The following is a 22310-nucleotide window of genomic DNA, read 5'->3' on the forward strand; positions in this document are numbered from 1 at the left end:
CCCCAGGAGGCCTCCTCACACACAGAAGCTGCAGCACGGCAAAAGCTGAATCACTGCCGGCGGGAGCTGGGAGCCGGACACAGGGCAAAGCCAAGGGGGCAGGTGGGCGGGGGCCATGGGAACACCTCCCCTGCCTGCAGTTGCCAGGATCCCTCTGGGAGAAGGAGCCTGGTGGGGGCTGATGCAGGAGATGGTTGCTGAGCAATGTCCTGGTACCTGCATGGCCCCAAGCCTGGCCTGGATGGCCTTGGGGTCCGAGGCAGCCTCCTCCGGCTCCAGCACCACCTGCTGGATGTCTCCCAGGGTGGCGGCCAGGTCCGAGAGGCCCTGCCAGAAGCGGTCGGCCAGCACCAGCAGGCCCTGCAGCCAGTTCTCCCGCTCTTCGCTCTGCTCCCAAAGCGCCTTCCACTGGCTCAGCAGCTGCTCCACACGCTCCTGGATCCCTGTCCGCAGGAAGGGGGGAAGGCCAAAAGAGAGGGGTCCTGGGGCGGCCTCAGCAGGAAACCCACACAGGAGAGGGACTCATGCCCTCTAGACCCCCAGGGATCCTGCTGTGCTCAGGGCAATGGCCTCTAAATGTGAGCTCTGGGGAGCAGGAAGGAGGAGACCCAGAGGCTCTGGCCAGCCCCACAGCGGGGCCAGCTGCTTGGAAGAGGGGTTTCTGCCTCTGGCGCTGGGGAAGGGGCCCTGCCTACCTCTGTTTCCGCTCGCCTGCATGGTGGCCAGCAGCTCAGCCCCCTGCCCGCGGAGGGTCTCCAGAGCCACTCCCAGCTTCTCCAGCTCCGCCAGCCGGAGGCCGTTTTCCCGGATCTGCTCCCGGAGCCAGGCGGAGTCTCCCCGCACCGCAGGGGGGTCCCTCGTGCGGCTCTGCAGCCTCTCCAAGCTCTCCACCATCAGCTCCATGCGCTCCGACAGCTGCAAGCAGGGGCACAGCAGAGGGGGTTGGTCCAGCCCCACAGGCAGCCGGCTGGCCTCCCACTGACCCACCCAGAGTGGGTACTGGGCCCCCAGGTCTGGGCCGCGCACAGCTGGAAGGAAGCCGACAGCATCCGAGGCTCTGGGGAAACCGAGGCACATGAGCAGGAGAGCCCTGCAGGAGTTGGAGCCTGGCAGCACCTTCAGCCCCAGAGCGCCTGTGGGTCTCCATGGGGGTCAAGAGAAGGCCTGTGGCCCTTATGGCTGAAAATGGGTCTGCGCTAATGTCCCAATGGGAGCCATAGCATTGGCCTGGCTGCAGCAGCCCCAGCCAGCCTCTCCGGGCCTCATCCAGCCCAGACGCTGGTTGATGGCATCTCCTTGCCATGAAGAGATGCCAGGCCTGGATCCCCTGTGGGAGGGGGGGGAGCCTCCAAGCACACCATGCAGGCAGAGGAAGCAGGTGAAGCCATCCAAGTCATCTCACGGTTTGCCGCCCAAATAACTCACCTGTCCGTTTACACTGGACTGAGATTGTGCCTAGTACATCTCGCCCCATGGATTTGTTAGCTTAGGGGAAAACCCTTTGTATCTGCATTGCTTCAGAATTATAATGTGACCTAAGCCGGCCAGGGGGAGGAGAGGGGAGGGTGTCAGACTGGGACAGAGCAGGGTTCGAATCCTGCCACCTGGCCACGAAGCTGACTGGGTGGCCTTGCTTGAGTCTAGTTTGGTTTCAGCTTGTGGGGTTAAAATGAAGAGGAGAACCATGTGCCCCACGGTGGACCTCTTGGGATGGAAAGCCAACAAACAAACGAAAAGCTTTCACAACTCAGCTTCCTGGGTTTGGGTGCTCACTTGGCCGAAGCCGGACGTTGCTGCTGTGTGAGGCCAGAGGTGCCGGCCTGTCGGGGCAGCAGGGAAGTGGCTGGCCCAGGTCTGTTCCCACCCCCACCGCTGCCATGCCTGGGCTAGGATATAGTTCCGTTCCACCTTCAGAACAGGCATGTGGAGTTGTTGTACGTCACAGGTCTGTTTACTTCCAGCATAGTTTGCTGGGCACTTCTGTTGTATCTATATATGCTTTTCCCTCTGCTGTTTGCTTGGACACGAAGGAAAGCAGACATGTTTTCCCTTTGTTCTGATGTTGAATAAGCGCTTGTAAATATGCTTAGATATGCCTCTGTCCGCTACTTCTGTTGCAAAGAGTACTTATCTCTGCTGGCTTGTATGCTCAGTATCTAAAGGTCTCTGAGGCTTGAGTCGCAGTTTTGATGCTGTTCCAAGAACCGGAGTTCGCCCAGCTGCCAGCTGGCGGGCTGGAGCCAGCTGGGGGCCTGCCAATTGCCCCCGTCTTCCAGGACACATCCTAACAGCCTGCTGCCCCAGAGACCATCTGGCTGCTCACCTGGCTGTATCGCGGGATGGCCTCCTCCAGCACAGCCGCCGCCTGGCGAACCCTTTCCCGGATGCTTCCGTACTGCTCCTCGGCTGCCTGCCAGCCCTGCTGGAAGGGGGCAGCCTCCTGTGGACTGAGCTCAGCCAGCTGCCCCGACAGCCGTTGCAGCTTGGACATCAGAGGCTTGTGCTCTGCAATGGCCTCTCGGAGACCCTGTGCCAGGCCAGGAGAGAGAAGCGGTGAGGACAGAGGACCCTCAGCCTCCCCTGGCACCCTCAGCCCCCCCTCCAGTCTCCCTCGACCCCCCCCCTCACCTGCAGCAGCTCCTGGTGCTCCCGGAAGGCCTCGCAGCTGATGCCGTCGGGGGAGAACTGCCCCACTGCCCGCTGCGTCTCCTCCAGCCACGGGCACAGCTCCTCACGGGCTTCAGCAAACTGCGCCAGCAGAGACTGGGCACGCTCCAGGCGCAGGGGGCAGGCCAGGCTCTGGCGCAGGAGGTGCTCTGAGCGCTCCTGCAGGGGCCGGACTGAGGGCTGTGGGGCACACGAGGCATCAAGGGGGGTCAGAGTGGAGGACAGGGAGGGCACCCCCACCTGAGGCATGGCCAGTCTTTCTCAGATCAGGCTCTGCAGTTCTGTTGATGGGAAGGGGAAGGGAAAAAGGCCCCCACATTGTCTCCACCCACCCCTGACCCAGGCCTCTTAGCCAGCCCTCTGTTTCTAAGCAAAAGGGCAAGTATCAAAAATATTTGGATTTTAGGTGCTCTAAAAAGGTGCTCTGCAGACAAACGGGAACCGGCTCCCAACTTGCCTCCCTTAATGGAGTGGCATTGGAAGGCAAGCCAAAGGGTTAGAGCCCCTCCACTGACACCCAGTGGCTGAAAGGGGTATTGCAAGTCAAGAGAGCCTCCCCCTCCCCACCCCATTGGCCTCACCTGGAGCTGCTGTTGCACTTCTGGGGGGCAGAGGCTGAGCAGTGGGTCAGCGATGGCCACCAGCCGTTCCACGAGGCCGTGGTGGTGCAAGATCTCCGCCGACAGGAGCTGGGAGGTGGGGAGAGGCGTCATCAAGACTGGGCCTCGCGTTTTGCCAGGGCAGGGTTGCCCCCAGAGTGGCCCTGGGGAGAGCAGGGGGTCCTTGGCCCCTGGCAGAGCTCCTGTGTGCAGGGCAGGCCTCTCCCTCCCCCTGGACGCCATCCCCATTGGAGGTGCCCTGCCTGGCCACTGATGGTGAGACACCTTCTTCTGAGTAAGATTGTCTTCCATTAACATGGTCTTAACAGTGAGTCTGTAAGAGACTGTGGAGGCAATTCTGGATCCACACATCCTTCCACAGTGGGAGTTGATCACGGTGTGGATTTGCCAAATGTGCCTTCCTCTTAGCACGTTTCTCCCTTGCGTCCTGAGTTCGAGTGCCTTCAAAGTCCATGAAACCTTTGGTAAAGGCTGTTCTCCAACTGGAGCACTCACAGGCCAGTGTTTCCCAGTTGTCGGTGTTTGTACTACATTTTTCTATATTTGCCTTGAGACAGTCTTTAAACCTCTTTTGTTGAGACACCAAGCCCTGAGTGGCTGCCGCACAGGGGCGGAGGGCTTAGCTGTTAGACCCCTCCCCACCCCCTATAGTCAGCTGGGGGCCACAGGGAGGAAGGGAGAGTCAATGGGGAGAAGGAGGAGGAGCCCACTCCCTCCCGTGCTCCACTGGCCTGCTCAGCTCCCAAGACCAGAGGCATTGTGGCAACACCCTAGGTGCTGGCCTCGTGGAGAGGCACCTAAGGGTGCCCCTGCAGGACTGGGCTGCCCCCGGGCAGGATCCACCTGCTGCTCCCCGCCAACTCTCCCTCCCTCTCCCCAAACACCCACCTTCAGATCAGCCAGCTGCTGCTGGATGGCCTCCGCTTCCAAGTGCACCTGGCCCAGCTCCTCCAGGTGTGTGCTCAGGTGGGACACCTTGTCCATCTCGGAGCCCAGCACCTGCTCAAACTGAGACAGAAGAGAGGGCCTTCGGGATGAGGGTGCAGACAGACCACTCTGGGCAGGGACAGAGGGCAAGAAGACTCAAGGTGGTTCCCTTCTCTGCCCACAGTGGGGGGGGGGTTACAGCCTAGAAGTTGCCGGGTGAGACGTGTCCTTCTTCTCTTCCAGAAGTTCTCCTCCTTCTCCAAGGAAGATCTGGCAGCTCAGCAGCAGAGAGTGAGGAGGCAAGTCTGGTGTCCCCTGGGAAAGCGCTCCTGGCCTACCCCAAATAGCTTGCCTTAGGGCAACAGGCCCTCTGTGTCCATGACCTCCTCACATGGCACTGCAGGGAGTTGGACAGGATGAGCCTTGGGGTCAACTCTGCAGTTCTATGACTCCTTCCCTGAAGTGCCCATTACCTTCTCTCTGTCTGCAGCACTGAGCTGGCGGGTCCCGTCATCGTCACCCCCTGGCTGGCCCCCCTGCGGCACCAGCTCCTTCTCCAAGCGCTCCAGCCACAGGGCCAGATCCTCCTCGGTGGGGCCCAGCTGGCAGGAGGCCTCCAGGGTCTGCTCCAGGCGGTGCAGGATGGCAGCGCTGCTCTGGCCCACAAGGAGGAACCTCATCCGCAGGGAGTCCATCTTCTCCTGGGCCAGGTGGGCTTCCTCTCCTGGGCGAGGACAGCAGCACAAGCTCATTCCTAGGAGCTGCACCCCCTCCCCCCACCCAGCCCCAAGACCCCCCGGAGAACCCAGGGCCCATTTCCAGGAACCTAATCCTGGAGGAGCCGAGACGCCAGAGGAGCCATTGGGGCTGCTGGAGGAAAAGCGTTTCCTGCCCCACAGCAGAGCAGCCCAAGAAGCTCCGCTGGTCTAATCTGATATCTGCCATTCGGTGCAGCCAGACTGGTGTGACCCATGCTGGGAGGAGCACTGTTTGTGGGGGGCTTTCCTTCTGATGCTGCCAGCCCCCCCCAGCTGCCCTGCCAGCCCTGCTCCCCCACAGGGTCATCTCTTGAGGGTGGGTGTTTCTGGGGAGCCCCAAAGTCACTGCCGTCCCCCACTTGCCTGCCACCATCTCCAGAAGCCGCTGCCCGTGCTCCAGAGCCCCTTCCAGGTCAGCCGTCTTGGACCGGATTTCCTCACAGAGGTCCTGGAGGGAGACAGAAGCAGGCAGAATTGGTGCAAAGAGACCCCCTCCTTCACATGGAAACTCCCCCCTCCAGCTGAGGCCAAGAGGCGACTGAAGCGGCTCTGCTGGTCCTGTGAGGTCTGGAGAGCCTCAGCTTCCTGGAGCATAAGTCCCTCCTGCCTGCCCCATGCCCACTGCAGTGGGGCACTCGGAAGGAGAGGGCTCAGGAACAGGGTGGGCATGAAGGGGGTGAGGAAGCCACTCTTCCAGGGGTCAAGGGGTGGGGGGCTTCTGTCCTCACCACGCCTTCCTCCACCCACCTCCAGTTTACATCTTGCTGCTGCCCGGATCCTTGCAGAAATGCTTCTGTGTCTGTTTGCAAAAGGGGAGTTTGTGGGTCTCCTTGGGACCTGGTCACAGACGTGCAGTCTGGGGGAAAGCCAAACCCCACTGCTCTGACACAGACTGGCCTCCTTTTTGGATGATATAAATCCCCTCTCCAGACTCCTCATTGTGGCTGGGCTGTATAGACTCACCTTAAAACCTTGGTCACATGCAATGGCTTCTCTGTAATTTGTTTTTTATATTGAATATGCTCTGTGTATGGTTTGTGTAAACAGCCTTGGCCCAGTATACCTGAAAGAGCGTCTCCACCCCCATCATCCAGCCCGGACACTGAGGTCCAGTGCCGAGGGCCTTCTGGCGGTTCCCTCCCTGCGAGAAGTGAGGTTACAGGAAACCAGGCAGAGGGCCTTCTTGGTGGTGGTGTCCGCCCTGTGGAACGCCCTCCCATCAGATGTCAAGGAAATAAACAACTGACTTTTAGAAGATACCTGAAGGCAGCCCTGTTTAGGGAAGTTTTTAAGGATTGATGTTTTATCACTTTATTATTATTATTATTATTATTATTATTATTATTATTATTATTATTATTACTATTCTGTTGTGAGCTGCCGAGAGTGGCTGGGCAGATGGGCAGGGTATAAATAAATTATTATTTTTTATTTTTATGTTTTTATTTTTATGTTTTTATGTTTTTTATTAATTGTGGGTTTGTCTGTCCATAGCTTTATGGAAAATCAATAAAAAACCAATCAAGAAAAGACCCTGACTTGGGTCTCCTTCCCTCCTGAGGCTCCCGAGGCCACTTCCCCCTCCCAGGCCACCATACCTGGACTTGCTGAAGGGCTCCCTGCGCCTGGCTGAGGCTCCCATTGGCTCTCCACAGCTCAGCCAGCTTCCTCTCTGTGGAGGCCAGCCAGTCCTGGAAAACGTCAACAGACTCCTGGAAGGTGTGGGCTGCAGGAAGGATCCCCTCCAGGGAGCTGTGCCTGTTGGGAGAGAGAAGAGGCAGGGTAGGAAGATGTTGACGGGAACAACCTCCAGCACCAGGCTCACTGGACCCAGAAAGACACACAGCCCTGCGCAAAGGCTGCCTTTCGGCCACAGCAGGCAGCAAGGAGCCATGAGGACCAGCGCCATGAAAAGGCAGGTCCAGGGCTCGTGGCAAGCAGGTCTCCCCCTGCCCTTGTGGCCTGGCTGGTCTGGCGCATTGAGCTGCCTCTTCCTTGTGCTTCTGGCACACAAAGCGCCCCCCCCCCAAGAAGGGAGCCATATGCCAGGGCAGGATGGAACAGAGGTGTTCCAGGAAGGCTCCACGTGGGGAGGCAGAAGGTGCCAAGGACTTCTGAGACTTGGCTGAGGACAGGAAGGAAGAGCTCAGAGATGAAGCTGCTTTGGATAAGAAGTTTAACTTCAGTCCGCTTCCCAGACTAAGCGGGGGGGGGGGGTCTGAGCACCAGAGGAGAGCCCTCCCTCACATCCACCAAGGGGCACTAGGCTTTGACTTGCAGCTTGAGCTGCCTCATCCCTTTGCCATGCAATTTCACACACACCCCCATCACCCATATGGGGTGCACGTGCCCCACACCAGGCTCACAAGACTCTCACAAGCAGGAAACCCTAGAGAGCAAAACTGAGGGCATGTTTAGCCCTTAGCTGACCTCAGAAACCCCTCCTCTCCCAAAGTAGGAAATCCTTTCTGAGCCACCCCTCTGTGAAACTGGTTTAACAAGTACTGATAAGTTTCCAAGCAGAGGAGCAGATATCTTGGCATGAGTGAAGCAGGTCTGTGTCAACAGATTCTGGAGTCAATGTTGGAAAACATGAACTCTGAGTAGGATCTGATTTACATCTGCAACCCATTTTGTGATGTATCTGTGGTGTTTTTTGGGGTGGTCTTTCTGTAAAGGGGAGACAAATACTTTCTGAGGTTTTAAAAGATGCTACACACCTTTGCTTCTCAACTCCCTTGCATTTGGGGGGGGGGAGACTCTGTTTGCAAATGGACAAATAAAGAAAAGCCAGCCTTGTGGATTTCCAGGAGAGGAAATGGCAGGTTGACTGTCTTTCTGTTGGCTCTCTGCTGACAGAAGATAATTACGTGGTGATGGATGGTAATCAGATTGAAGTTCTGGCTATCAGATCACTCTGGGATAAAGAGGGATTGAGGGAGTAACCGCAAATGCTCTGGTCAAGGCTGTTTTCTGATGTTGATGTTTGGGGACTGAGATGGGGGCTACAATGAGTCAAGGTGAGTTGAGGAACCGACATTGTGTCCAAACGCCATGTAAGAACCCTTTATGGGTATAAGACCTGCAGCCTCTCTTTGTAAAAAAAAATTGGGATCATCTGTTAATTTAGAGAAATTTCTCTGTCTGCTGATTCTAAAATTTGCAAGAGCTGCTTTCTGTTTTTAAGAAGGAAAAGAAAATGGGTCATTAAAGTGTCTAAAGCAGAGTGAAAAGCATGATTTATGGTTGCCAATAAAGATTAAACGAACGAGTCTTTTTCTTCTTCTTTCGAAAATGAATGTTGCTGGGAAACTGAAAGTAATTCAACCATTATTTCCTCTGTGGGAAAATATTATTGATGTAACTGTGATCTTAAGGCAAAAATTTTAAGGTCGAGTTGGGACTTATAAAGAGGCTGAGTTGTTAATAACATCAAACGCATCCAGTGTGGCAAAGATACCTTTGGATATCCCAGTGACTGTTGGTATTGTTCATTAGTTCATAGAATCATAGAATCATAGAATCATAGAGTTGGAAGAGACCACAAGGGCCATCGAGTCCAACCCCCTGCCAAGCAGGAAACACCATCAGAGCACTCCTGACATATGGTTGTCAAGCCTCTGCTTAAAGACCTCCAAAGAAGGAGACTCCACCACACTCCTTGGCAGCAAATTCCACTGTCGAACAGCTCTTACTGTCAGGAAGTTCTTCCTAATGTTTAGGTGGAATCTTCTTTCTTGTAGTTTGGAACCATTGCTCCGTCCGCTTCTCTGGAGCAGCAGAAAACAACCTTTCTCCCTCCTCTAGGTGACATCCTTTTATATATTTGAACATGGCTATTATATCACCCCTTAACCTCCTCTTCTCCAGGCTAAACGTGCCCAGCTCCCTTAGCCATTCCTCATAAGGCATCGTTTCCAGGCCTTTGACCATTTTGGTTGCCCTCCTCTGGACACGTTCCAGTTTGTCAGTGTCCTTCTTGAACTGTGGTGCCCAGAACTGGACACAGTACTCCAGGTGAGGTCTGACCAGAGCAGAATACAGTGGCACGATTACTTCCCTTGATCTAGATGCTATACTCCTATTGATGCAGCCCAGAATTGCATTGGCTTTTTTAGCTGCCGCGTCACACTGTTGGCTCATGTCAACTTTGTGGTCAACCAAGACTCCTAGATCCTTTTCACATGTACTGCTCTCAAGCCAGGTGTCACCCATCTTGTATTTGTGCCTCTCATTTTTTTTTGCCCAAGTGCAATACTTTACATTTCTCCCTGTTAAAATTCATCTTGTTTGTTTTGGCCCAGTTCTCTAATCTGTCAATGGCCAAACAACTAAAAATGATCAGATCAGCATTTGATGAAAGGGGGAAAGAAATGAATCAGAGAGATATGAAGTGAAAAACGGAGAATACCTATGAAAAGCTGGCAGGACTGGATGATGTTGAAACAAAATTGGAGAAAGCAGATGGTGAAATGGAAATGCCTTTGATACAAGGACTTGGGAGGAGAAGGGGAAGATAAAATGATCTGAATTTGGCATTGATGGAGCACAGAAGGGGAAAAACCTTCAGTCCTAGCTCTTCCTCAGTTCTAGCAGAGAGAAAGCATTCTGAATACAACTTGGAGCGAATTCAGAGAATGATGCTACTAAATTAATAGTTCTCTCTCTGGAAAAAGGATAGGAAGAAAGGTAAATGGAAAATCCTAGAGGAGGAGAATGCTATGGTAAACACAACAGGAAATGGAAATTGAGTTTATTGAACTGGGCATGAATTTAAGGATATGTAACAAGAAAAGAATTATGGAATATTATTTCAATATGTGTTCCCAGTGGAAAGGCTTTATCATGGGCAAGGATAGAATAATTGACTATTAATATGGAGGCATGTTGGTGGGAATTATTGGAGGGAAAGTTGATATTTAAAGAAAAAACGTCAGTGGATATTTACTATTACTAACAATAATTTGGGAATCCCTCTTTTTTTTGGAAAAGAAAATGAATCATTTTTTTAAAAACGTGGACCTCAAAGAAATATTGTTTAACAGAATGTTGTAATGTTATTTAATTTTATGTAACCAGCAGATGGAAAATTGGAACTCCTTTTTATCTTTCTTTCTTTCTTGCTTTCTCTCCTTCCCTTTCCCTTTCCTTCTTCCTGCTTCCTTCTCTTTCTCCCCCCCCCATAGCTGTTTCCCCCCCCCCGGTTTTATAAATTTGCATTAGTTTTCTATATCTTTCTGTATTATGAAAAGCTTTAATAAAAACCTTAATGCAAAAAAGAAAAGCCAGCCTTGATTTCTACTATGTGGCCTTGCCTCTGTTTTTGTTCATTTCTCTGACTGACAAGGTGACGTTGTGAGTGAGGGAAGAAGTGCACCAATGCCCCCCCCCCCTTTGTATAAGACCTTGGAGTGCCCCTGCTTTGCCCTTTCACACTGCCCTCCCCATCAGACCCGGATCTGCTTTCCTGAACGCTTCTCTCCCTGCCTTCAAATCTCTTCTCCAAACCCACATTTTCTATGGTGCCTTTGGCACAACCCCTGAATCCCCACCAAGGGCCCCTCCCCCTCTAGGGACTCACCTGGCTTCTGCCCCCTGGATTAGCGTCTGCCACTTCTCCTGGAGGTTGGCAAGGGCTCCGTCCTTTCCGTGCCCGTCTGTGGTGCCAGGGGGCTGAGAGAGTGCCCGTCTCTCCTGCAGAAGGCCCTCCACATGGGACCTGCGCTCATCCAGAAGGCGCCTTAGAAGCTGTTGGGGGTCAGAGAAGGTAGAGGGTGATGCCAAGCTCCCTCCAAGGGCGGAGGACAACCGAGCCTGGCACCGCCTTGGGTGCAGCAACACCCAGCCCAGTTCCCTGGCAAAAGAAGCTGGCCTGCTCCACTCCAAGGGTTGAGAGGAACTTTTCCATTTAATAAGAACCCGGATCAGTCCAAAGAAGACCCATCAAGCCAATTTCGCTTTGTTTCCAACAGCCCTTCTCCATGGCCTGGTATTTAGGGGTAGACTGCCTCTGAACAGGAAGTTTCCACCTGCCTTCCATGGGAAAGGCTGTTTTGAGAAGCGATTCAGAGGCACCAGGGTGGTCTATTTGGAGAAGAGGTTCTTGGCGTCAGGAGCAGCGAGGGATAAAAGGCAGCAAGTGGGAAGTGGACGGAGAGACGTTTCTCTCCCTCTTGTGTAATACTTGACCTCAACGGGGTCACCCAGTGAAGCTGAATAGTGGGGAATTCAGGACAGACAAAAGAAGCTCCTCCTTCACCCTCCGCACAGTCAAATGACCGAACCTGCTCCTTCAAGGTCCAGTGGTGGCCAGCAACTCCGGAGGGCATGAGGGGGCCTCAGCGGCTGACCCTGTGTCCCTTCTGGCACCCTTCTTCAGAGAACAGGGTTCCCCCCAACACTTATTTAATTCTGTCAATTATTTTGTGGTATAGCCCTTGTGCTTGACAGTTAGCTCTTCCAACACTTTTAAGTAATAACTAATTATTAAATTGTACATTCTAACCTCTCCAGTTTTATCACATAAGAAAAGTAGACCCCTCTCTCTGAGCTTTGCTTCTTGCAGTAAGAATGCAGAGGGCAAGAGGGGTGCAGAGCCCCCCAGAAGACTTTGACCATGGGACCCCCTTCTCCTCCTTACAAGGCAGGCAGCTGCAGACCCCAAACTGGGCACAGGGACTGGGCAGCTCAGAGGCTGGTAATCCCGTGCTGCTCCCCAGTGTGGCTGCTCCCCAGATGGCCAAGTCAGATGTGGGAAGATGATGCCTGTTTCTCTGGAAGTGCCCGGGGGGGGGGGCGGAGAGAGACTCCCAGGCCAGGCCAGGCCAGGCCAGCCACACACCCCTCCTCCCCAAACGCAGGAGAATGAGCTTCTACTTGCGCTGTTCATTTAAAATAGAGAGCCAAAGGCTCCTCTGGGGTGGGGTTTACTTTCTATTCTCCTTCCACAGACCCAGAGGAAACTCTGAGGCCAACTTACAAAAGTGTCCTGCTTTTCACAGAGTCATAGAAATGTGATGTAGGAAGCCCCACCCCCACCAGAAAGGTCCTCTATGCCAACCCCCAGCAATGCAGGGGTTTGGGCTAAAATGGTTACACCAATGCCATCATAGCCACGATCCCCACCTTGACTTGCCACAGATTCACACCCATAAAGGCATCTAGAGGCATCTAATCCACAAAGCACCACCTCACATGCACCAAGAACAACAAGAATAATAAGAATTGGACAAAGCTGGAAGTGGGAACATTTGGGACATCCAGATTTGAAAGGTTTAAGAAATAAAATTGGAGTTTTTACTCCCAAGTATATAAAAATCTGGATGGAAAAAATGGGCCTTTTTGAGATAGACTCCTTCCAAGATTGGACATTTAAAATTAAAGAAGACTGGTAAAGGACTATGGTTTAAATAAGTGTGGGAGCTCCAGGAAGACATCAGATGTTGATTAATATGGGGAACGCAACCAGGAAAAGGGGGAGGGAAATTTGGAATCCAAAGGGTGTAAAATCATATTTTATTTTATTATATTTTAATCTACTATGTATATTAAAGGGGGGAACGCGTGGAAGGGAATAGGTCGATCTTAGGAGATGGGAAAATATTTTTAAATTGGGTTAATGATAATAAGGTTGAAATTTGGGATAATATATTGCTGAATTTATTTGTAAGAATTGGAATATAAGAGGGGGAGGGGAGGGGAAGTCCTGGAAAGATGTTACGGAAAATAAGATCTTAAATTTGGATGTTCTGTGGTTTTTTTTATATTGTTATAATTGGAAACTTTTAATAAATATTATTTTTTAAAAAAAATAGAGGCATCTAATCCACAAAGCACCACCTCACATGCACCACCCCAAAAACAATGCAGGGAACCCCCTAATAAACATCACACCTTGCAGAAATGTCAGATTTAAGGGGTCAAACTGCCATAACCCCCAATGTCAAAATCGGTGCACCACAGCACCCCCTCATGGCCAGGATTGGGAAAGAGCAGGTAATATCACTTGTTTTATGAGTGGGACTGTCGGCTGGCAAATGTAACAACTTGCACAGCAGCATCAACTGACCCTCTTTTGCTAAGAAAATGAAATGCATTGTAAAAAGATTTGTAAGTGATTCATTCTGTTAAATAAACTTGCTAAATCACACACTGCTGCCATAATCCCCGGAGAGTGAGATGGTTTAGGCAGGGACTCCACCCAGGAAGTGTCAAACAGGGTTTCTCCAAGACAATAACTGTCTCAGTCACAGAAACTGATAAGCTCCCTTGTGATGCTTGCCAGGCTGCCTGGTGAATAGAAGGTATCCCTTCTGCCAGTCTCCCAAACTGCCACCGGATTGGAACTTGCCAAAACTGAAATGTCAAGGCCAAATGTAAATTCTCACGCAGAATGTGTGAGACCAGCAATTCACAAAACACCTTGGTGGACATGGTATAATTTTGACCTGTTTGACCAGTTGTAACTCCTCCTAATTTTGTGATGCACCTTTGATGTTTTGTCCATGATCCACTGGCATCTTAGGGGTGGGGTTTCTCACTGCTGGGTGGGAAATTACAGAACACCCTTGGGGGGGGGTTCCTCCTTTCCTGTGTGTTGACTCTCTGTCCCGAATCTATCAAAGGCACAAGACCTGCTTTGCTTTTGCTTCTTGCCTGCTTCTCTTCTCTCTCTTTTTCGTGCGCTGACAGGGGAACCAAGAATCCAGCAAAGCCCAGGGTTTCCCTGGGGTTTCACAAGAGAATCAGAGCAAGTGGCAAGCAGGTTTTCTGCATGTTGCTGTTTGCTCCGATTCAGGGGTTAAACGTGAATTTTCCTGGGGGAAACGGCAGGACCAAAAAACAACAAGAAAAAAACCCCAACAACCCTTAGACCCGGAAGTGGAAAGCTCAGATCTGAGCCTAGAAAGTGTGGAATCGAGGCAAGTGTGGATGAGCCTCCTGTCTTCTCCACTTCAGGCTGAATTGTGCCCAACTCCCTCCCTCCCTCCTCATGATTCTTCATTTTGAAATAAAAAAATTAAGGTCTTACGTATATAATAAAGGTTCATAAATGTACCAAGCAAAAACGTACATAAATATATAAACCACATGTCTGGGGCAGTGCAGAGGAGCAGCCATGAAGCCATTTTGACTCCCAAACTGACCAGGTGTTTTTGATGCAAAGTCAAATGGAAAAGCTTCCCCATTGTCTTTTCCTTCACAAATCCTGTCTTAAGGGTATGTCTGTGTATGAATAGGGTGAGCCTGTGACCTGGCTCAGGAACTAAGTATTTATCATTACAAAAGACTGGCCAGGCTCCCCAGGGTATCCAATCAAGTGAGCATTAAGAGGTAACCTGCCAGACAGGAGATAAACAATGCACTCAGATTTCTGTTGTAGACCGCCCCTTTCTGTGATGTAGGTATGATGTTATGGAGGGGTGGTCTGGAGCTCCAGGGCAGAGAATTTAAAATGTCTCTATAAGGGCTTGCTCACCATTGCTCAGGGTTCTTCTCCCTCCTGCGTGTGGTGAGGACCCTGTTGCAACAGTTCAATAAAGATCAGGCTTACAAGCTGCTTTGCTTCTCAATATTCTCTGGTTGGCCTCTGTTATTTTCTCTGACGGATGGGGAACCTACCAAGGACTCTATAAGGGCTCTTGCGTTCCCCATAAGGGAATAAGGGCAGATTTTCGTTTATTAGTTTCCAGGCCCTTTATCATCTTGGGAACCCTCCTCTGCTCCCCAAGGCCTGGCACCCCAAGGTGTGACGACACCCCCACGCTGCCTGCGCAAGAGCTCACCTTCTGCTCCTGCAGCTGCGCCTTCACCACTTTGGCTTCGGAGGAAGGGGGCTTCTGGTTGGCCATGAGCTCCTCCATGTCGCTGACCCAAGAGAGAAGCTTCCTCAGAGTCACCTGGGCCTGCTCTGCACCCCACACCTCTCCTAGGAAGGCAGCAGCTGCCTGGGGGGGGGGGGAGGAAAGGAGGGTGAGGCCAGCAGCAGCAGCTCTGTTTGGGGGAGCCCCAGTCCCACAGCACAAGCCTCCTGGCACCTGGTGGGAGCATGGAGGTGGCGAGGCATACTTGCATGACCCCAGCCCCACCTCCTCCTCCTCCAGCCCCCTACCCTGCCCCAGAGCAGGCTCTGCCTCCCTGCCCGGCCCTTACCTTGCTGCTGGGGCTGCTCCACGGCTCCAGAGGGTCCCCCTGGCCAGCAGCCCAGCTCTGGTTGTCCTGGAGCTGCGGGAGAAAATCAGGCACAGGGCAGAGGTTTTGCACCCTCAGACTCAGGAGGGAGAGAGGGAGGGAGGGAGGGGGGCTGCAGCAGCCTGCCCACTAATGTGCATGGGCACGCACACACACACACACACACACACACACACACACACACACGGGAGCAGGAGGCTCAGGCCAGCACTTCCAGGAGAGCTCAGCTTCAGGGGAACCAGCACCACCAGCTTTGCATGGGGAGCGGGGGTCTCCCTCCACAGGAACTACCTTGGTTGCCTGGCTCAGAGGGTGGCCTTCTGGATACGCAGGGAAGGAGCCTGGGGTGGCTCTGCTGGGGCCCTGCCTGCAGAGATGGATCCAGCCGCCTTCCTGCTGATTGTTCTATCCCAGAGCCCCCCGCCCACCTCCCCAATGCTGCCTCCAGGCCAGGCACCCCAGGCAGCTTCTGACAAGCTGAGCCTCCTCACCAAGAGATTGGGAAATGGCCCCAAACTGCATGCGCCCGGGAGGGGTGTGGACCCATGCTGCCATCAGCTGGCCTCACTGCAGGCACCAACATTTTGGGCAGCAGAGCGACCGGCTCCAGAGTGACTCACCCCACATGGAGCTGCTCATTTTCCACACTGGTAAAAAAAAAAGCTGTAAAAATACATGATCTTCTCTCCGTTATCCACACAACCACCTTGTAAGGCGGACCAGCCTCATTCTATGAACATAAGAACCTAAGTGGAGTCTGCAGGATCAGGCCCCATCTAGCCCAGCATCCTGTTCTTGCAGGGGCCAACCAGATGCCCTGATGGGAAGCCAGCAAGCGGGACCTGAGTGCGAGAGACCTCGCCCCCTCCCACAGTCTCCAGCAACAGGGATTCGGTAGCACTGGTGCCTCTCTGTGTGTCACAGATGCCCCCCCCCATTCCTCCCAGGGCCAAAGTGGGATCCAGACTAGGGGCCTCCCAGTTTCCAGCTCGCTTACCCAGCCGCCGCCCCCCCCCCCCCGCAGTGCAGCAAAGGGAGTGGAAGCAATGCATGTGTACGTGGGGAGGAATGGGGGCGTCCTGGGCTCCCCCCGCCCCGTCTATTAACCTCTGGCAGGGCTCCTCCTGCACACTCCGTGAGCACATGGACCCGCCTGGTGACGGTGGGCTCTTTGCTCCGGTCGCCCCCGGGGTACTCGGTCACCTCCACGATCTCAGTCACAACGGTCTCGGTCACCTCCGTCACCTCCGTCACCTCGGTGGTGGTGAGGGGCTTCCAGACCCAGCCGCTCCCGTGCGCCAGCCCCCGGGGGGGACTCCAGGCAGCCCCCGCCACCGCCGCTGCCGCCTCCAGCTGGGCCTTGAGGGGGTTGCTGCAGCTGAGGGCCCCCCCGTTCTGCACCTTGACGTCCATGTTGTTCTGCTTGGGGAGGGGGCTGCCCTGCTGGCTCTTGCTGGGCCCCCCCAGCGTCGCCACGCTCCAGCCATTCTCGATCACCCGGGGGCTGAGTGGAGGCTTCTCCGGGGGGCCCCCGTGGCCCCCTGCGTTGTTCCTCCTGGAGGGGTGCCCGGAAGCCAGGCCCAGGTCCTTGAGGTAGGAGTCCTTCAGGAAGTCGTCCGGCTTCTGGCTTTTCTCCCCCAGGCAGCTGGGTCTGCCCCCCGCGTTGCCCATGGCTGGCGGCTGAGGAGACAGTTCTCAGAGCCTTGCCTGAAACAGAGGAGGAGGAGGAGGAGCAGGAGAAGCCACCTTGCGTGCCCGCAAGCGAGTGGGAGGCCCAGGATGGCACCCAGAGCAGGCACCATGCCCATCATTGGGGGTTCCTTTTTCAGTCCACAGAGCCACCCAGAAAGTCTTCCAAAATCTTCTTTCTCAGTTCTGCTCAATCTGTTGGTGAATTCCCATGTGGGAATAAGCCCCTCACCCATTCTAGTTCTCCTTCAAGTATTTATTGAAGAATTAACATTACAACTTATGCAACTACAGGTCTAAGGAAATTAAAGAAAAACTATGAGGTTCATTCCTCCTCTCTGCTCTCCAGCCATCTGGGCAGAGTAATGGCCAGACACATTATCTCTTTCACAGCCTGTCTAATAAAGTAGTCCGTTGCTAAGGAAACTCTGTTGCTAGGGGGGAAGTTGTTGCTATGGGCAAAAGTAGGCAAGCATCATTTCAAGTCTATTTTCGGACCCCCTCAAGACCCAGGCCAGAAATCCAAGCCCAGCAGGACCTCTGAAACTGAACGGAAGTGGGGACCATAGCCAGACCTCTCCCATAGGATCAAATCCCACCAGAGGATTTTGGAAAAACATTGTCGGGGTTGGACTAGAGGACCCTTTGGGTCCCCCAACTCTTCAGTTCTGTGATTCCACTACATTTACACCCGGACTTTCCTCCAAAGGAGCCCAGGGCGTCAAACGTGCAAATGCTGCAATACCACAAACAGAAATTGCCTCCCTAATCTCTGGGAACCAGGAAACACTTGAGGGGATTAAGCACTTATGTATTTGGATGAGCCCAGCCAGAAATTAAGCCCAGCGTTTAGGAGGAGCCCAGAAGGTGTCAGCCACTCCTGGGCTTGCTGGGAAACAGGAAGGTGATCCTTGCTGGCGGGGAGCCCTCCTGCACCCTGGTGAGGGTCTCACAGAAGGGGGCTCCCACCCAGGGGGGCTGCACCCATCCCACCTGCAGCCCTGCCCTCCTGGCTCAAGGGAGGCTTGGCCTCTGGGGTCCCAAAGAGAATAAAAGCCACAGGCCGGGAGGCAGAGCCTGAAGGGTGTTTGCCCAAAGCACCCAAGGGTGACTGGGGCTGAAACTCAGTCGCTCATATGGCCTGGGGTGGCGGGGAAGGAAGCTGGCGATGGAGGAGCTGCTTAGAGGGGCCACTCTGAGCATCTCCTCTGTGGCATAGAGCCTCCGCAGGTTGGGCAGGGCTCCATCCCAGTGTCCCGATGCAAATGAGGGGGAAGCCAGTGAGACAGACGGACCAGCAGCTGCTGCTAACGGATGCCTCCTTGCCGGGTCCCTGCGCTTAAACCTGGGCAAGCTGGAGCCCAGCGGAAGGAGAAGCCATCTGTCCGCAGAGCCCCCCTGACAAAAGCCTGGGGGGGGGCGGTCCAGGGACAAGCAGGGCGTCCGGGGAGCCATCCATCAAGCGGCCCCAGACAGGTGGCTGCCCACAGCCCACCCATCACCCCCCGCCTGACAAGGCCATGCTGGCAGGAGGAGAAAGCATCCTTGGCAGAGGCGCCACCTGGGGCCACCAGTCGCACACACCCACCGGCCACCTGCCACTTGAGGAGTCTCAGAATGATGGCAGAGCAGCCCACACCCCCGGCCATGCCACTGACGGGACCCCCTCTACCTGCTTGCTCCACTGGAGTAAAGGGGAGCGGAGTTGTGGGTGCTGGGAGGGACAGGGGGCAGCAGGGGGAGCCCACAGCTCCGCACCCCCAAGCCTGCTCTTCTGCTGAGCCCACCCGCCAGGTGCCACTGGCTCCTCATGTCCTCTGCCCTCCACCTCAAAAACCCTGCTTCCATTTGGCCTCTTTCTGGTCTGGGTCCCAACTTTCCTGTCGGGGGGGGGGGCAAGAAGGGATGAGTGACAGGCCCTGCCCTGGTTACCTTCATGGCGTGGCATGGAAGCTCCCCACAAGGCTGGCGGCAGGTCTGCCACGCGGTCGGTGGCGGGCCAAGGGCACGGCGGCTGCCTCCGCTTCTGCCTTCAGGGGCTCCTCGGCCGCTGCCCCCAGGACGGACGGAGAGGAGCCGTCGGAAGCCCCCGGCGGTGGGGGGACTTTGGCTGAAGTTCCATCGGGAGAGGAGAGCCGGTGCTGCCGGTGTGTCTGGCCCAGGGTCCGGCGTGTCGTGCGGGGAGGAGGCCTTCGCTGGAGCAGCAGCTGGAGGCCAGCTTGGTGGTGGGCGCCCGGCGGCAGCGTGGAGCCCCCTTTGCCCCCTCTCCCAGGGCTCTCCTGGTAGCTGTCAGTCCAGGCCGGAGAAGAAGGATGGATGGAGGGATTGCGGGATGGATGTGGGGGGAGGCCCTCCCAAGGAGAACTGGCACACGAGGAGGGAGAAGAAGGCACCTCCCAGGAAGCCCCGTGGATCTGGGCCCAGAAGAGCCCCACCAGCAGAGGCAGACTGCCCTGGGGAAATGGAGGCGAGCCCCTCTGGCTGCCTGGCTGCCGCAGAGACCCTCCCTCTCTGCCCCCCACCCTCTGCCCCGCTGACCCCCTCAGCACACTCAGGCTAATACAATAAGCCCTCTCACATTAACTCTTTGCTCACTGCAAGACAATTGCCGTTACTGGGGAAACGCAACAGGGCTCCCAACTATCCCGGGAGCTGGTGGGGGAGGGGGCAGGCGCCTTTGCCACCGAGGAGGAGGAGGAGAGAGGAGCTTTTCCCAGAGGAACAGCCCCCCACCAGCAGGACCCCCTCCCCCCCCTCACTCGGGTCCAGCCACTGCTGCAACCGCAGCCCCAAGAACCTGGGGGGATGCTCAAGGGTCTGGACAGCTGGTCCTCGGGGGGGGGGCAGCCTGGGACCCCTCCAGGGTTGTGGGCCTGAGGCTTGATGCTTAACTCAAGGGCAAGTCGGGCAAAGTTGGGGGAAGAGAAAGAAGGAACCCCCTTCACCTCAGAGGCCATCACTGGGCTGACTCTGGAGCCCACAAGTGAAAGAGAAACTCTTGGGGTGGGGCAAACCCTCTGGAGAGCAGGAGGAAAGGGAGAGGTTGCTTCCGAGCTGGGGGGGTGTGGTTCTGACCTCCCCGCAGTGCAGGTGGCACAAAGCTCGGCTTCCGCCCTGGATGCCAATGCCCTCCGCCCCCCCCCAGCCTGGAACCCACTTTGGGGTAGAGGGAAGCTCCACTTTCCCCTTCCTGGTTGCCCCCCAGAGCCACAGGGAGGGAGGGCGGGTGCAACCGGGGCTGGCATCATCACCTGTCATGCATGGGTGGGCACCTGCCAGGCTCCTAGCACTCTCATGGTGCCCACAGCTGGCACCTGCCCTGGGCCAGCTTTCCGTGTCCTCTGTGGCACAGGGGCAGCTGGCTGTCACTGCCCTTCTCATTCCCCACAAGGCTCTTGAGTGCCACTACTTCTGTGGGGGAAATTGAGATGGCAGGAGCGCTGCCCACTCCGCCAGCTTCTCCAAGGGCTGTGCCATGGCTGCTGCTGCTGCTGCTGCCCACCTCCACCAGAGTCTGCCAGGGCCATTGCAGCAGGGAGGCCCACCGGCGGGCATGATGCCCCTTGGCCACCCAAGGAAGGGGTTGTGTGTGGTGCCCAGAGCCAGGCAAAGCTGAGGAGCAGGGATGCTGCTCCAAAGGAGCATCGTTGGGTCTTGGGGGTCTCTCTGCACAGCCTCTCAGGCGCACATGGCCCAAGTCCCATCATGCCCAGAGGGTAAAGAACAAGCACACACTTTCAAGGAAACGGGTCACCCTGCAAAGCAACGACCAGGCTGAGGGGCCTGGTTCTGTCTCTCTGCACACTGCCCCTCTCCACATGCTTGGTCTGGAATCCCCCCTCCTACTGCAATCAATATATTGAAAGATAGAATCATAGAATCATAGAATCATAGAGTTGGAAGAGACCCCAAGGGCCATCGAGTCCAACCCCCTGCCAAGCAGGAAACACCATCAGAGCACTCCTGACATATGGTTGTCAAGCCTCTGCTTAAAGACCTCCAAAGAAGGAGACTCCACCACACTCCTTGGCAGCAAATTCCACTGTCGAACAGCTCTTACTGTCAGGAAGTTCTTCCTAATGTTCAGGTGGAATCTTCTTTCTTGTAGTTTGGAACCATTGCTCCGTGTCCGCTTCTCTGGAGCAGCAGAAAACAACCTTTCTCCCTCCTCTATGTGACATCCTTTTATATATTTGAACATGGCTATCATGTCACCCCTTAACCTCCTCTTCTCCAGGCTAAACATGCCCAGCTCCCTTAGCCGTTCCTCATAAGGCATCGTTTCCAGGCCTTTGACCATTTTGGTTGCCCTCCTCTGGACACGTCCCAGTAAAATGCCCCAAACAGTAAAATACGCCAGTAAAATGCCCCAAACAGGAGCCTCATTCAAGACGCCGCCAGACCTTTTAAAAAGTGACCCAGAGCCCCCCCCCAGCTCAAACCGCCCCCCCCCCGGCTGACCTGGCGCCCCCTTGTGGCGCATCTGGGATGATTTGTGCTCAGGAGGGCAAGCTCTGTGTCCTGGGATGGTTTGGCTTCTGCTGCGCGGCAGGACAAGAGCGCCCCCTCCAGGCGGCAACGAGGAGAAGCAGCACAGCGCGACTCACAGCGCGGAAGGTCCGTTTAAGCCGCTGCTTCCATGAAATGCTGCAAAATGCCCTTGCAAAAAGACACCCGCCTGGAGGGGCCACAGCAGCAACTGCAAAGGAGCTCAGTGCTGGGGGAACCCAGCCAGGTGGGAGGGGTATAAATTATAGATGGTGGTGATGATGATGATGATGTCCTGGAACTCTGTGATGCTCAGAGGACTGATTCTGATCAAGGTAACATCTTCCAAGGACACCTCCCCCCCCACCTTGCCAGGGAAGAAAGGGCCTCTTGCTAGCCCTTCAGATAAAACCACAAGACAGGAGCAGCCTCCCCCCCCCCCACAAAAAAACCCAACGGTGCTCAAAGTGCCCACAGGGTCCCTTCCGACTCTACAATTCTATGATATTATTATCCTAAAGGCCCTGCCTCTGTGTCCATGCCGAGTGCATGGCACTGCATGGTTCGGCTGGTGAGAGCCTGGTGCTGAGAATGCCAGGGTTGCCGGTTCGATCCCCAGAAGGGAGAGCTGCATATTCCTGCCTTGCAGGTGCCGGACTAGATGAGCCTCAGCTCTATGTGGTTCTATGATTCTCTTTTCCCCTTGCAAGGGGGTCTGGCTGAGGGGTCTGGGGGTGTTGCGGTATGAGCTGAGGGTGGCCCTGCTCTCCCTGCTTGGTCACACACACACACACACCCTCCAGCCGGACCCCTCCCCTCTGGCAGAGAGGAGCCCCCAGCCCAGCCCCTCTGGCCGCAGCCTCAGATCCTGGGAGCCGGGCGGTGGGCTCTCTCCGAGCCCCCCTTTGTCCAGCATGAATGAGCCTTTCAGTTTGTGCCGTCAGGGGTGCGGAGGGAGCCCATGTGCCCA

The 22310-nt window shown here is 55.0% G+C and overlaps 1 protein-coding gene across 1 annotated transcript in view; it reads right to left on the minus strand.

The window, feature by feature from the left end:
- Positions 1-19605, minus strand: part of LOC309349260 (microtubule-actin cross-linking factor 1, isoforms 6/7-like) — a 38814-nt gene extending 19209 nt beyond the window's left edge. The window contains exons 1-14 of the mRNA XM_081875028.1: positions 18785-19605; positions 16271-16870; positions 15125-15196; positions 14758-14919; positions 10554-10720; positions 6571-6730; positions 5336-5420; positions 4688-4938; positions 4176-4295; positions 3249-3356; positions 2629-2847; positions 2324-2527; positions 696-915; positions 217-443 (exon numbers count right to left, since the gene is read on the minus strand). Coding sequence (XP_081731154.1) covers positions 217-443; positions 696-915; positions 2324-2527; positions 2629-2847; positions 3249-3356; positions 4176-4295; positions 4688-4938; positions 5336-5420; positions 6571-6730; positions 10554-10720; positions 14758-14919; positions 15125-15196; positions 16271-16834 — 2559 coding nt within the window. The 5' untranslated portion in view covers positions 16835-16870; positions 18785-19605. The remainder of the gene's footprint in view (positions 1-216; positions 444-695; positions 916-2323; positions 2528-2628; positions 2848-3248; positions 3357-4175; positions 4296-4687; positions 4939-5335; positions 5421-6570; positions 6731-10553; positions 10721-14757; positions 14920-15124; positions 15197-16270; positions 16871-18784) is intronic.
- Positions 19606-22310: the final 2705 nt, after the last annotated feature.

This window comes from Podarcis erhardii (assembly GCF_964252035.2).
Source record: "Podarcis erhardii genome assembly, chromosome: 8".
In the NCBI taxonomy this organism is placed as follows: Eukaryota; Metazoa; Chordata; class Lepidosauria; order Squamata; family Lacertidae; genus Podarcis; species Podarcis erhardii.